This window comes from Gadus morhua, chromosome 20, assembly GCF_902167405.1.
Source record: "Gadus morhua chromosome 20, gadMor3.0, whole genome shotgun sequence".
NCBI classification, from domain to species: domain Eukaryota; kingdom Metazoa; phylum Chordata; class Actinopteri; order Gadiformes; family Gadidae; genus Gadus; species Gadus morhua.
The window spans coordinates 9,129,790-9,144,549 of NC_044067.1; the positions used below are offsets into that span (position 1 = coordinate 9,129,790).

Below are 14,760 nucleotides of genomic sequence, written 5' to 3' on the forward strand. Positions count from 1 at the left end.
AGAATGACAACCTCGAGTCACATTATTTATTGGTCTTTCGTCGGTCTGTTTCTTAAATGGTTGATTTACAAATATGATTGACTGTCAATACCACGGGCAGTGCAAGAGACAGACAGACAGACAGACAGACAGACAGACAGACAGACAGACAGACAGACAGACAGACAGACAGACAGACAGACAGACATATAACCATGAAGGTACAGAATTGGCATACGACGCCGACATCAATTGGACTTAAACTTTTGTGGGAAAGTGCCTCCTTGGAAAACAACAGCACCCCAAGGTGGGGGACTTATGTATTTACACAGTGAAGAGGCAGCTCCTCGATTCTGTAAATGTGAACCAAATAGCCTATGTTGTCAAGCCTACCCATGTTGTCAAGAATAAACAATGACAGCGTCCATATTATTACACATTATATTATTATACGCGCATTTAATAAGTGTATGCATTGTGAATGAATGGTCCGTATGCATGCGTACGTGGTGGACACATCCGAATAAAATGTATGATGTAACTTTACCTCCTACTTCATTAATATTGTGGCGAGCCAGAGTGCAGAGGAAGTCACGCGAGACCGGCATGGTCTCACTTGGCTCTTATGGCGCCGTGGCTAGAACACAACAGAGCGAAATTCTCAAGTATGTGTCCCCACACCCGCTACCGCAAGAGACATGCGTCTAAATTATTAATTAAAAATAGTTTCACTTCCACACACAGTCATAATTTACTAATTAAGTAGGCTAAATGTCAACCCCACCCAGGCTCGGAAAAAATGAAAATAAAAAAATATTATTTGATCTCAATCAACATATAGGCCTACATATGTGCATGTACAACAGGCTACGTTTAGATCACCTTCATTCGATTTATATTGGGACTTGGAGGGCAAGACCCATGTACATATTAGGCCTATTGCCTTTTACAATATAGACACCTCATCAATGAACAGTAGGCATACACACTACGTTGTGTACACATGTAGTAATTGTACGCTCTACGGTAGACATATGCAATGATATGGTAGGTTGGTGGTTTGATCCGGCATGAAATGGCTCGGTTCCAGTCTCCAGCCGGGGCGGCAGCGATACTCGGCTGTGGGTGAACTGGAACGCTCCCGCACATGTACGTCTGCTGTGGGAGGAGCCTGTGATCGGCTACAGTCAGTGACACGTAAGAATCCTGCGTGATTTCTGGGGAAGAAAAACAGAGCGTTAATTCAGCGTGAAGGCGGCTTGTTTGCGTTGGGCTTAATGTGTGGTTGATCCCAGGAACGGGGGGTCCGCTGGACAGTATTGTGGTCGAAGAAGGAGCGACTCGAACGCGTCGGGAAAGATGCGATTTTCAATGCTGGTGTCATTCCTTAGGCCCATCGGGCCGGTGGTTATAGGCATCTCTTTAGGCTTTACCTTGAGTTTGTTGAGCGTCAGTTGGGTGGACGAGTCGTGTAATTTCGAAGGTAAAGACAGTGAAGATGTTAGTTTCCCTCCAGATAGTACACTGAAAGGTGCCCGCAAACCTAGTTCGATATCGACCAACAACGATGTGGACTCGGAGGACGATTTCGAGCCAAGGATCGTCCCATATAAACAAGTTCAAGAAAGTTCTAACAAGAAACTTTTTAGGTAAGCGTTGGTTGACCCTACAAACATTGATTCTGCACTTAAGGCTTATTAAATTCTTTGCCAGTAGGCATCGCTAATGTAGATACTTGAAACACAGGCATTGTTTCGGTATTGTGGTTTATATGATTGATAAGAGTTCATATGACTCATAACATTGCCCAAGTGAAAGGGCTTTTCATTCCGATTTTAGTTGAAAAAACGTAATGCAAGTAATATGGGCGAAATCTAGGTCTACGTGTAAATTACGGATATTGTGTTGTATGCTGTTCTGTGCTCTGTGAGTAGTAACACGGGCAATGTGAAGCTCCTTGAACGCAGTCTCCAAGACACCAAATTACCTGGCCTCAACATTCCTTTCCGCACGAAAGTCATTTCACCCCCCCCCTTGCCCTCACTCAGCGATCCTAAAAGTCAGCAGTGTGATTTACTTTCTAGTCTGATGTGTAGAACCTGTTCTTCCTTTTGAACATTTAAGTGTTCAAAAGTAGTCAATCATTTATTGTAAACGACAATAATGGTAGGAAATCTTGTCATTACAAAAATAATGGATCCTTATTGTTTTTGTTGATGGACAAACATTTGCAACCACAAGGGTTTATTAGTTATTCTACTCGAGTTATTATAGTACTACACATATTACACACACACACACACACACACACACACACACACACACACACACACACACACACACACACACACACACACACACACACACACACACACACACACACACGTTGATTAGCTTTCATTCCATAATGACATCTTACCACAACTTGTTTTGTTACAGAGCTTGCACAGAGACCCAACATACAAACACACCCAGCTATCAAATATTAGCCTAAAAGGTTACCCACCACCAGGCATGGCCAACTGGCCCGATGTTTGTCTGGGCAGCGTTCCACCAAACCTTTTTTCCAGAATTAAGAAGGAATGACGCAACGCGTGTTCATTGACCATGTTTGTCCAATTCTCAGAGCCAAGTACATCAGCTCGGAGCTGGGCATGCGGGAGCGTCTGTTCGTGGGCGTGCTGACCTCCAAGGCCACCCTCAACACCCTGGCCGTGGCGGTCAACCACACCATCGGCCACCACCTGGACCACGTGGTGTTCTTCACCGGCACGCACCAGCGCAAGGTGCCGCACGGCATGGCGGTGGTGACTCACGGCGACGAGCGTCCCGTCTGGAACATGTACCAGACGCTCCGCCACGTGGTGGACCACGCGCTGGAGGGCTACGACTGGTTCTACCTGGTGCAGGACGACGCCTACACCCAGGCGGACCGCGTCAAGGCCCTGGTGGAGCACCTGAGCATCGAGCGCCGGCTCTACATGGGCGCGCCCCAGGAGTTCATCGGCGACGGGGAGAGAGCGGAGGGCAGCTACTGCGCGGGGGGCTTCGGGTACCTGCTGTCCCGCACGCTGCTCCTGCGGCTGCAGCCCTTCCTGGAGAACTGCCGCAACGACATCCTGAGCTCCAGGCCCGACGAGTGGCTGGGGCGCTGCATCGTGGACTACACAGGGACCGGCTGCGTGGGCGAGCACGAGGTGGGTCCGGCGCCGCCGGGGGTGTCACGCCGCTCTTTGGACAGCCCTGTCAGTGGTTTTGTAACGATGATTGTTTATTTGTTTGATTTGAAAGTCGCTCTTTATAAGTTCGTCTGATGCAGAGTTTCAATGTCTTTTTTATTTATTTTTACCTGGGAAGGTTAATGCATGCAGTCAGGGCTCAACATAAGCATATCATTGTGCAGGAAAACATGGTTTCCATGTTGATTGTACAGTAGGTGTGTAACATTGTTTTTATAAACACGAATCTACTATGAAAAAAATATATAATTTTATATTTATAATTTTATCAAAATAATGTAACTTCATTTTGAGATCGTATCTGGTAGAAATGGTGTAAGGCCACAGTCAGGCAGAGAAAAGAGGCTAGGCGAATATCTGTTATTACACAGTAGCAATTTTTTACAGTCGCGACATGTCTGAAAATAAACACATAGTCCTGGCTAGGCTAAGATGAGCGAGGCTAAGCTAGGCTAAGGTAGGTCAGGTATTGACTTTAGGGTCAACGAGTTAAAATCCCTTGTGGGTCAACACGTCCGTTTTTTGTAATGGCATTAGCCGTGAAGGTCAAAAGAGTGTCCATTGAAACCTGGCCTGTTCCTTTACCTGTCCTAGCAGCAGTGCCAGTCTTTTGCCCGCAATTAATTATGTGCACCCTGAATCGCTTTTTGATCAGTGCAATTTGCTGTGTTGTTTTGTAAAGGGAGAACAATTAAACGAGTACGAGTTGCATGTGCAGATTAGCACAAGGGACAGTTGAACTCTTGACTCTTTAACTCTCCAGTTTCAACTCGTGTACAAGAATATAACCTTCTAGAAACTATTTTCAAAATCAACAAAAGAGGCCTGACTTATCGCAAAGACTGTTTCAATTTTTTCATATATTTGGACATTTATATTCCTGGAGGCTAGGAGAGTGGGGAACAGAAAAGCATCTTGTTCTTCCAAGAGTTTCGCAAGAGAGGGAGGGAGGGAGGGATAGAGAAAGGTGGTGAGGGAGGGACAATGATGGCTGGTTATTGGCATTGGGTCTCCAGCAGGGTTTGGGGATAAGTAGGGGAAAAGTCAAGCGTAGACCCTGTTAGGGGGGCTTAGAGGTGGGCGGGTAGAAACAGTCGCACTGTTGATAAAGAACATCTGGCCACACATCTTTTGACTGGAGGCCTAGGTCTTACTGGAAGGGAGCTCTCGAACCAGTAAGTCAGTGACCGTAGGTTGCTGATAACACACTGTGGTGCGCTGCTGAAGATGGTAAGCTGTTGGAAAACCTTTGGTCAGGCGCAGTCGAGTCTTGTCTCAGCCAAGTGGTGGGATAAGGGTTGGTTCCATTAATAGATTGACTGGATTCACTTTTTATAATCACCCAAGCTTCTTAAGGGGTCACTTTTTTTTCTGCTAAAATGTTTGGAATACCAATGTTGGTATGGGTTCTTGGTTTTTGTCTTGTATGTAATTTTGTGCCTCTGAAAACCTATTAATACCATTTTATTATACGTATTAAGACGTTTTATGCACACTGGTGTTTATTTCTGCAGTTATATGACCCTTCGTCACGTAAGAGTATAAAAAGTGCAAGTCTCTTTATTGAACTCTTCAGCTTGAAGTACTATAAAGAGTGTCTTAGAACATAAACTTGTACTGTTGCCAGACCTGGCCTCGTTGCTAGTCTATATTCAATCGGTAGTCGGATCTTCGCTTGAAAGCGCTTTGCGTTCTCTTATCCAGCTGTGGTTGAAAACATGCTTTGTGCACCAGAGATAATTCCACCTATTTATGCTTGAAAAGTATGCCAAGCGAATTAGCCTAGCATGGAATCCATTCTGTTCTTGTTTCAAAGTCCCTTTATTTTTTTTAAGGGATTGGAATACTCACATTACAAGTTAGACAAGAACTCAGATCCATACCAAGAGGGTAACGAGCAGTGCAAGAACGCCCTGACCGTCCACCCGGTGTCCGACCCAGAGCAGATGTACCGCCTGCACAGGCACTTCACCGAGCTTGAGCTGCAGAGGACCTACAACGAGATCGCTAAGCTGCAGGTAAGCTGATTCCAGGTGGCACAAATCACCGGCGTTCTCCGTCACCGCCGCCATAAATCACGGAAGGATCTCTGTGGATCAATCTCACAGCCTTTATTAGTAGACCCCACCGCAGCCATGTGTAATAGCAAATAAATGCATGTAAGGTCCAGCATGTCTAAGGTGTCTCCCTTCTTGGCCCCGTAGGAAGAGATAAAGAACGTGAGTGTGGTGGCCTTTGACGGAAACCGCACTTCTCAGTGGCCGGTCGGGATCACTCCGCCCTTCGACCCCAAGAGCCGCTTCGAGGTCCTGCGTTGGGAGTACTTCACCGAGGAGCACATCTTCTCGTGCGCGGACGGCGCCCCCAAGTGTGAGCTGCGGGGCGTCGACCGCGCCGACGTGGCGGACGTCATCAGCGTGGCCCTGGACCGGCTCAACGACAAGTACAAGCCCGTCCTGCGGCTGACGAAGCAGCAGCTGATCAACGGCTACCGGCGCTTCGACCCCACCCGGGGCATGGAGTACACCCTGGACCTGCAGCTGGAGGCGGTCAACCAGAAGGGCCACAGCCGCTCGCTGGCCAAGCGGGTGCACCTGGTGCGGCCCCTGAGCCACATCGAGATCATCCCCATGCCTTACGTCACAGAGGCCACCCGGGTGCACGTCATCATCCCGCTGACGCTGCAGGACCGCGGCCGCGTCGACCGCTTCCTGGAGGGCTTCGCCGCAGGCGCCTTCGAGACCAGCGAGAACGCCGTGCTGACCTTCCTGTTCATCTACGACCCGCTGGAGGCGCAGCAGGTCAGCCAGAACGACATCTTCGCCGGCGTCAAGGCGCAGATCGCCGTCTACGAGCGCAAGTACCCCGCCGTCAAGATCCCGTGGATCAGCGTGAAGACGGAGACGCCGTCCCAGCTCAAGTTCATGGACATCATCTCCAAGAAGCACCCGGTGGACACGCTGTTCTTCCTGGCCGAGGTCAACACCAACGTCAACACGGAGTTCCTGAACCGCTGCCGCATGAACTCCATCAACAACTGGCAGGTGTTCTTCCCCGTCCACTTCCAGGACTTCCACCCGGCCGTGGCCAGCCCAGACCGGCGGGCGACGGCCCAGGCCAACGGCGCGCCGGGCGACCTGGCGAGGGAGGAGGGCCGCTTCGACCGCGGCGCCTTCGACGAGGCGTGCTTCTACAACGCCGACTACATGGCCACGCGCGCCCGCATGTCGGCCGACGTCCAGGAGAACGAGGAGCTGCTGGAGTCGCTGGACGTCTACGACATGTTCGTCAAGTACTCATTGCTGCACGTGTTCCGGGCGCTGGACCCGGCGCTGCGGCAGCGGCACCGCGAGCAGCCGTGCAACCCGCGCCTCAGCGAGGACATCTACCACCGTTGCCTGCAGAGCAGCCTGGAGGGGCTGGGCTCCCGTTCGCAGCTCGCCATGCTGCTCTTTGAGCAGGAGCACGGGAACAGCACTTGAAAACACACACCGTGTTCGTGATAGAAACCCCCTCTCCAATGTGTATGAATGTGAGGTATTTTGTTTTTAACAGGAGTGAGGGGGGGAAATTAAATGCAGTACATTCCTAATGATATATTTTCACCTGATGTTTACAATACATGCGTCTGTCTGTTCACGAGAAAGACGGGAGAACTGTTCTTTTAATAACATGGTTATGGCCAAAGCACCCGTCGTCATGTGTTGCACTTGCACCACACTTTTGTTACTGGCTCATTTGAGTATTTGACCAAAGCCAATTTTCCATATATATGTGCCTTTTCACATTGGTTTTTAAGTACATGCTGGCTTTAAATGTAGGCTGGCACGGTTTATATTTTTGTAGTCGTTACCAGGATGCACGGTGCAGCATTTAAAGTGACCTGCACAATGGTTGGATGTTGCTTTCAGACTCTCCGACTACATCCTGCTATTTATCTAGGAGAGAAATGTTTTGAAGTGGCTTGCCACTTAGCTTACTGGAGGTATTGCCCAGTTGTCTGTTGTTAAAGATAAAAACTACAAATGCTGTATGAGATTGTAACTGTAATGGAGGACGGTTGCGTTGTAGAAAATGTGTTTGGCCAGCCACAGATTGTACCGACGGTGTATTAACCTCTAAAAGGTATTGTGGTCTTACCTTAACGCCTTCCACGGCCCGGTATGTATGGATCTCTGAAGGACCCAGATAAGAGATACCTGGAGATCATCAAATCCAGCGTGCTTTAGAGTGGCGTCTGTTACTCAGCATGAGGTAGAGGATGATGGCGTACATGTTGGGTTGGGATTCAAGAATGTTGTATTATATTGGTAACTTTCCTTATGTGAGAGTTGTCAGACCGAAATATTTGAACAAACTAAATTGACTTCTACATTTTGAATAAGCGTAAGGTGCTGGTACTGTTGGAATTACTGCGGAGGATTTTATTCTCCCAATTTATTGGTCTGTTTTTTAATTCTGCTGTTTTAGATAAATGTCTCTGTTCTACAAGTTTTTGAGAGGCCTTTTTATGCAGTAAAAAGCAGTGGTGGGTGTACCAGACCTGGGATGTTTTAGATATACTATAATGTGCAATAATGTACAGGAAGAGAATACAAGCAAATGAAAACATTCTCAGCAGTTGGATCGCTGTCCACACGAGGACGGCACATTTCAATTGAATCGGCTTTCACTGCTAGTACAGCAAAAAGATACATTCATATAGCATTAAGGGGTTAGCACGCTATGCTACATTGCCTAAATCAATGGGGATTCATTCAGCATGGATTGTTCATTAAATACACTGATAGTAACTGTATTTGCTAAGATAAAGACCATTTTATGTAATAATTGTTTTTGTTTTTCACTTTATGGTTGAACACCATTACAGGTCCTGAAAAGAAACAAGGAATTTCTTGTATTTCAACTGTTTTATTATTCTCTAACAAATAATGGGTTATTGTTAGCCGCTCAAAGGATTCAACTCTTTTCAGCATCCAGTCAATTCTCCTGACATTGTGATGAAACACCTCCATCCTTGTAATTTTGACAAAACTGCATAAAGGTCATTCATGGATTTTCTGTGGAAAGGGCACTTTATCGCAGCTGACTTGTATTCGATTTTATTTTTATTTATTTTTTCTGAAATTACATTTTCGTGGAGATTGGAGTATGTCATCAAACAACTACCACTCACCTGTTATGTCCTGTTAGATATTATTTTATATCGCAGATGGATACACATTTCCAGGGAGTTTCATCCCTTTTAATATCCATAACTTTATTATCCTTGCAACACCCATAATGTCAATGTGTCCCTCCATAGGTTTCAGCTGTCTAAAAACTATAGAAATAATTAATTCATAGGTACCAAGATCAACAAAACATTTTATTTATTTTTTGCCTATAAATTATTTTACCTGATTCACACCATGTCATATTGTTTGAAATGTACAGACCACATTCACGTGTATACTTAAATTCCCAATGAACTGTGAATTACTGTAATTACAAAATAAAGAATATTTAATTATAAACATTTTATATTGTTTTTGATAACTCACTTGGGCAACATTAACACCCAAAAAGATGAACTGTAAAATAACAGTGACAGAAATGCTTTTGTCCTTTAGGTGTCAGTAGACGCATGTTGACGCGACTAAAATAAATGTCCGTTTCTTAGGTACCCTGCAAAAGTGTCTTTCTGTAAAGGCAAACAGACAGACAACAAACTATTAAACTGGAGATGTGTCTTTAAAAGTCCTCTGCTCTCGCACATACTAATATCCAAAGGAGTCTCACGTGTTTATTGGACAGCGAGGGCAGCGAGGCTGAACCGAACCCGCCCTGAGGCCCGCCTGACGTCTGGGCCAGTTAAGAAAAACACCGAACTCAAACAACGGGGAAATCACCACAAACGTAATTACTGCTTTAGCATTTCAGGGGTTCATATGTACAACCCCGAGGCAAGCAGTTAAAGTGCATAACTACAGAGCAGCTGGAAGTTAATTGTATGTCATTATGTTGTACTTTGTTTTACATACAATCCCAGGACTTTCTCCTAGAGGGCACGCCAGGGTCTGGTCACTCAAAAGTCTGCTTAATGGCGGCATTAAAGCACATTGAACCCCCAACACGGATCACCCTTTATGTGTCCCCACTTTGAATACTGCAACAGTAAAAAAAACATTTTTTTACTGAGATACATAAACAGGGTGCGAGGATTTATAACTTCAGTTTCTAGTGATCAGTTAATGATCATTGTATTAAGTCCTCAGAGATCAGGATAAAATGTGTTTATGTGTAAATTTGGTGGGAATTGAGGAAAAACCAACATTTTGACTGGGATTAATGAATGGCGAGGCAACGGACAAACTGAAACATAGTGAAGTCATCACTTTCTAAATTGATGAGGCACTGAGTTTATCAATCTAAAATTTAATAGTTGTCATATTCACCATAGCATTTTTATAAAATGTGTTATCACAACAGTCACAAGATAAGACCTGTACAAAATGCTAAGCGTCCGTTGGTACTGGAGGTGCGCGTCCTTTTCAATGCATGTCGGCCTTCTCAACGTCGCTTCTTGATTGGACGGAATTACCTCTTGTGATCTTCCCATCATGACATCTGGTTGCATCACCTGGCTTATAGACATTGTCCTGGTTCTTTTCTCGGAAATGACGGTAAAAAGAATAATGGGAGAAATTGGAATCAGAAACGTATATAGCTGTGGGGCTGTGTGTGTGCGTACATTGCAACAACGGCAGTCTCCTGTTGGATAGGATGGCCATAGTGAGCGGTCCTGAGAAGCAGGAATTCCAGTAATGTAAGCTACATGTCGCCAAGTGAGGAGGAAGACCTCCCATCTGCTGTCGCGCATACTTGCCCGCCCACCATCTAGTTACAAGGCACATCAAGTGGACTTGCAGCTGTTAAACAAAACAAATCCTACTATCTGTCAGGGGGCTCAATCCAAATCCAATGCCTGGAGTCTTGGATCTGGTGCGTAATCGCGTTACGATGCAGACTAGAGGAACTTCTGCAGGTCTGAGGGATCGGCGCTCGAGAGGTCTGAGGACAATTTCAGTCACATGATGGACATGCAAACCTTTTTTTCATTGATGATATGCCCCCCCCTCCCCAAACAAAATACCCACCCCCCTTCCCATGTGACTTGTCAGAAGATGGCTACAATTATTGATGACAGAAGAGAACATTGTTATGCATAGTCTGTACACCATGCCACCCGAGACCGTGACTGGGAACCTTTTGGAAATGTCAGAGTGACACATGATTATGAATATTAAACAGACACGTATAGTCCGTGATTATTTGACGGAGAGGCGCGATGTGACAGAGCAATCGCCGCGGAATCTCTTTGTGGAAACAAATGGATGCAAAACAACATCGCCCGTGCGACGTTTATCCACCTTTTAAAGAGCAGCCTCTCTCTGACAACCGTCCCAATTGTTGTAGGCTAATAACCGTTTAAAGATAAACACGAGACAAAACGGATCACACAAGGAAAGAAGTTGGCAGGACAGGAAAATAACAAGTTTAGATAAAAATGCATTCTTCCCCTTCCCGCTTCTCCTGGCAGCTGTAGACTAGAGCCTGACGGGCTCGGTCTGGTGTTGTTCGGGCCCTCGAGGGCGCGCACGTCACCACACCGCACGGCCGAACTGACGCACGCTCACCTTCGTCACTGCACGATCGTTGCCGAATTCACGTTGAGAACGTTTGAAAAAAGGAGACACACCAATATAAATCATTCAGCTATTGCTTACGCGTGGGTTTATGTGTTTACGTTCACACGATGGCGTGTCTTAGGTCAACAAAAGCACCCGTCAGAATTGGAACTCTACTTAATAAAGTATTAATAAGAGCATATGTTAAATAATATTGCAGATAACATTTTCTTTGCTTGAATTATAAATTGCCTCAATTGATATACATCGGCTATACTGACAGTTGATTGGTAGCGTTCAAAAGCAAGTATACAGTAGTTGCTACAATCATGATTGTTGTCATAAATATCTATTCAAAAGGTAAAATAAGTTACTGAGGTGACTATTACAGAAGATTCAAACATAAACGACAGCCACTGCAACATATCTATAGACCTCCTCTTTAGTTTCAAAGTTGCATTATATTTACAGTTATTATGCTACTCTCTAAACACCTTACCACAAACCCTAAGAAGTGTATTGTGTGGATGGATGATGCTAGAATTTGTAAAGACAAGGTAACACGATTAAGCTTAAATAATTCTTAACCCCCGCCCTCAAACGCAAACACACGCACACGCACACGCACACACACACACACACATACATACACACACGCACGCACGCAGGCACACACACATTCACACAAACTGATGTATTAAGGTTTCTCTCTTGATATACTTTCATCTTGTATACAATATAGATGACTAATCAGAATAGCTCCGTAAATAATTACATTAATTACAGCGGTGTTGTGGTTTATGGTAAAGTGGAATTTCCAGCAGCGATGAAAAATAAAACAAGAGTTTGGAGTAGAGAGAGAGAGAGCGAGAGCGAGAGCGAGAGCGAGAGAGAGAGAGAGAGAGAGAGAGAGAGAGAGAGAGAGAGGCAGAGAGGGACAGAGAGAGCTAGAGAGAGAGAGAGAGAGAGAGACAGAGCTAGAGAGATAGACAGAGACAGAGAGAGAGAGAGAGAAACAGAGAGAGAGAGACCGAGACGCTGACACAAACAGCACGGCGTCCCATGCATCAATGAATTAATGAATCAAATATCCATTTTCGCTCGTTTGCCATTACTTGTAAACGTGAGTAAGACGCCATGGATGCCTTTCCCGCTCCCATGTGGTGAAATGCAGAAAAAAAAAAAGTCACAAGAAAAGAAAGAACGAATAAGAAACCCCGATCAAATCCCACTCGCTCCCCGGAGCTGGGACCGCGTGGTGAGCGGCTCCCTCTTTCCCACGACGAGGAGAACCAAAACTATACCAATATTCAGAGTCCCGATTTGTGCCTACGTACTGGAGAGTACATGTGGTCAGTTAGTGGCGCATGTTTGGTGTTAGGCTTTGGCTGTAGCTTCTTCTTGTGTGGTGATATTTCTTATTTATGTTTTACCTGGTGACAGCAGAGTAAGGGGGCCAGCCCCCAAATGTGTTTGTTTTGGTTTGGGGCCCCCCTGCGGCTTTCCTCTAACCTCCTCCTACACCTTCCTCTGTCTTCTCGCAAACAGAGAGAACACGCGTCTCCATGTTGTCATCAGGAACAGGAAAGAAACAAACAGAAATCAAAAAAACGTAACTAACCAAAGAAAGAAAGGGCGCTCTAGCAGGCAAAGTCCTCATACACACTGTGGCGCCCGCTGTGGCGCTGTGGATGTTGTTGTTGTTGTGGCTGCTGCGGCTGCGGCTGTTGTTGTTGTTGTTGTTGTTGTTGTTGTTGTTGAGGCGGTGGGGGTGGCTGATGCTGTCGCGGGTGGTGGTGGTGGAGGTGATGGTGGTTCGGGAGGATCGTGTTGGCGTATGCCCCTTCCGGGAGAGTCCTGATGATGTCATTGGGTTCCTGTGGTGGAGAGAGCAAGTAGAAAGAGAGCGAGGGGGAGAGAGAGAGAGAGAGAGAGAGAGAGAGAGAGAGTGTGAGATTGAGAGAGAGAGAGCAGGAGAGAGAGCAAGAGAGAGAGGGAGAGAGACATGAAAAAGTTTAAAGTGGTTCTATGCATCGTTTTATGCATCGTTTTATACAGCGGCTGAGTTCATATTCCTCAACTAAACTCCAATTTATACTTTGGTTCAGATGCCAACCTCAACATTTAATAAATGATCAACACTCAACTCTAAACAAACCATAAACAAATATTGTGTGTTTATCTTTCAAGGACGGAAGTAAATCAAGGATTCAAATAACTAGAAACATATATTAATATAATCATTTCCCCAAAAATATTGTTTTTCTACCTGTTTCATTTTTATTTTTGCCTCATTAGGAGAAAATCTGAACAAAGCACGGAACAAACATGCTCAATGCAAGCAATGCAAACTGCCTATTGTCCCTCTCACACTGTAATGTGTTCAATGGGACTTAACTGATGCAAAAGAAAGCAATTTTGTGGTGTTGAAGGATTCCCACAAGCTATTGCATGTGGGAATGCAACGGAATTATTTGTGCCAAAAATATAATTTAAAGCTAACCTGAGCTAGCATCCACGATAACCATTATTTAAAAGCAGCTACATTTATAGATCGAAGTGCACAGCGTTAGATTTATATAAGAGCTCAACATGGACACATTGGGTTGAAGTTCTACTTTAACATGCTTGAAAATTATCAAGAAGCCCTGTATGGAATTCAACATCATCTTCCAATTTCTCCTTAATGAGGGCACTGCTGCTGCAGGGACAGGCCTCCACAGACCAACTCTACCTCCGCGTGTACCTTCGCTTTCATGTCCTCCAGGCCCACGGTGGCCACGGTGGTAGTCTGGGGCTTGCTCTTGCTCTTGCTCTCCTCCTTCCGGGGCCTCAGTAGACGCTGCAGTCTGCTCTTCATCACCTGCAACGTCGGGGAGAGAGAGAGGTGAGTGGAAGGGGGCTGTGGTGGTTGAAATTAGACAAGGGACTGGGGAACACTCCGAAGACTTTACTAGCTGTTTGCGTGTGGGGAGTACAGGCTGCAGCCAGACAGTTAGCTGCTCTCACACTCAGTCGCACACATGCTCGAATGCACATAACACACACACACACGCACACTCACACACACAGGCATGCAGGCACGCACACACACAAAGTTTGGTAGGCTTCAGGGCAGAGACGGCCATTTCCACTAAGCTTATGGGAGCTTATTGACCTGTAGTCCACATTTTGATTGTGGACTCAATGTATGTTGTTTACTTGAGCCTCCTCACATTTACAATGTAGAGGCACATGTACAGTGAATTGGCTGGCCTGTAATGTGAAAATTCCTCCGTATACAACTGCGTCGTCTCCCCCTTTCACTCAGCTAAATGATATTTTGATTAAAACATTAACAGCTCTGTGAATACAAAGGCGAACCCCCCCCCCCACACACACGCACGCACGCACACACACACACACACACACACACACACACACACACACACACACACACACACACACACACACACACACACACACACACACACACAGAAAATAAGAAGTTTTTTTAGTTGCAATTTAAAGTCACTTTCTATTTCAGCAGGAAAAATAGTGCCACTTTGCGATTAGGGCACACATAGCTCAAAATAATATCATATTTTCCAACATCCACCAAAAAATCAACTTTGCAACACACAGCTCCCAGTTCATTCTAGATGGACGGGGGGCGGCATAACCAGCGGTTGTGGCACACTGATAGAATGTTTGAAAAATAAAATCAGACGTACCTCATAGATGTAATCCAGTATTTCCAAGATTGTCAGGATGCTGGCCCCAATGAATAAACCCATCTGGCCACCGATGTCACCTGAATAGACAGGGAATAGGAGAGAGAGGGCCTGACATTATGAACACACACACACAGCACGGAGTCAAGTCGTTTCTGT

At 45.6% G+C, this 14,760-nt stretch overlaps 2 protein-coding genes across 2 annotated transcripts in view; one reads left to right on the top strand and one right to left on the bottom strand.

The window, feature by feature from the left end:
* Positions 1-1,140: 1,140 nt before the first annotated feature.
* chpfa (chondroitin polymerizing factor a) lies at positions 1,141-8,045 on the top strand. The gene is made up of 4 exons (XM_030344079.1): positions 1,141-1,628; positions 2,606-3,176; positions 5,054-5,236; positions 5,423-8,045. The coding sequence occupies exons 1-4, from the start codon at positions 1,339-1,341 to the stop codon at positions 6,698-6,700; spliced, it is 2,322 nt and encodes a 773-aa protein (XP_030199939.1). The 5' UTR covers positions 1,141-1,338; the 3' UTR covers positions 6,701-8,045.
* Positions 8,046-8,565: 520 nt separating this feature from the next.
* asic4a (acid-sensing (proton-gated) ion channel family member 4a) overlaps positions 8,566-14,760 on the bottom strand; it is a 65,951-nt gene continuing 59,756 nt past the window's right edge. Inside the window, exons 8-10 of the mRNA XM_030344080.1 lie at positions 14,602-14,681; positions 13,635-13,751; positions 8,566-12,765 (exon numbers count right to left, since the gene is read on the bottom strand). Of these exons, the coding sequence (XP_030199940.1) occupies positions 12,529-12,765; positions 13,635-13,751; positions 14,602-14,681 (434 nt within the window). The 3' untranslated portion in view covers positions 8,566-12,528. The remainder of the gene's footprint in view (positions 12,766-13,634; positions 13,752-14,601; positions 14,682-14,760) is intronic.

Excerpts from the sequence above, each read along its gene's own strand:
- chpfa (XM_030344079.1), top strand. The coding sequence starts at position 1,339 with ATGCGATTTTCAATGCTGGTGTCATTCCTTAGGCCCATCGGGCCGGTG. Across the intron at positions 1,629-2,605 it reads TCTAACAAGAAACTTTTTAG|AGCCAAGTACATCAGCTCGG; the intron begins GTAAGCGTTGGT and ends TCCAATTCTCAG. Across the intron at positions 3,177-5,053 it reads GCTGCGTGGGCGAGCACGAG|GGATTGGAATACTCACATTA; the intron begins GTGGGTCCGGCG and ends ATTTTTTTTAAG.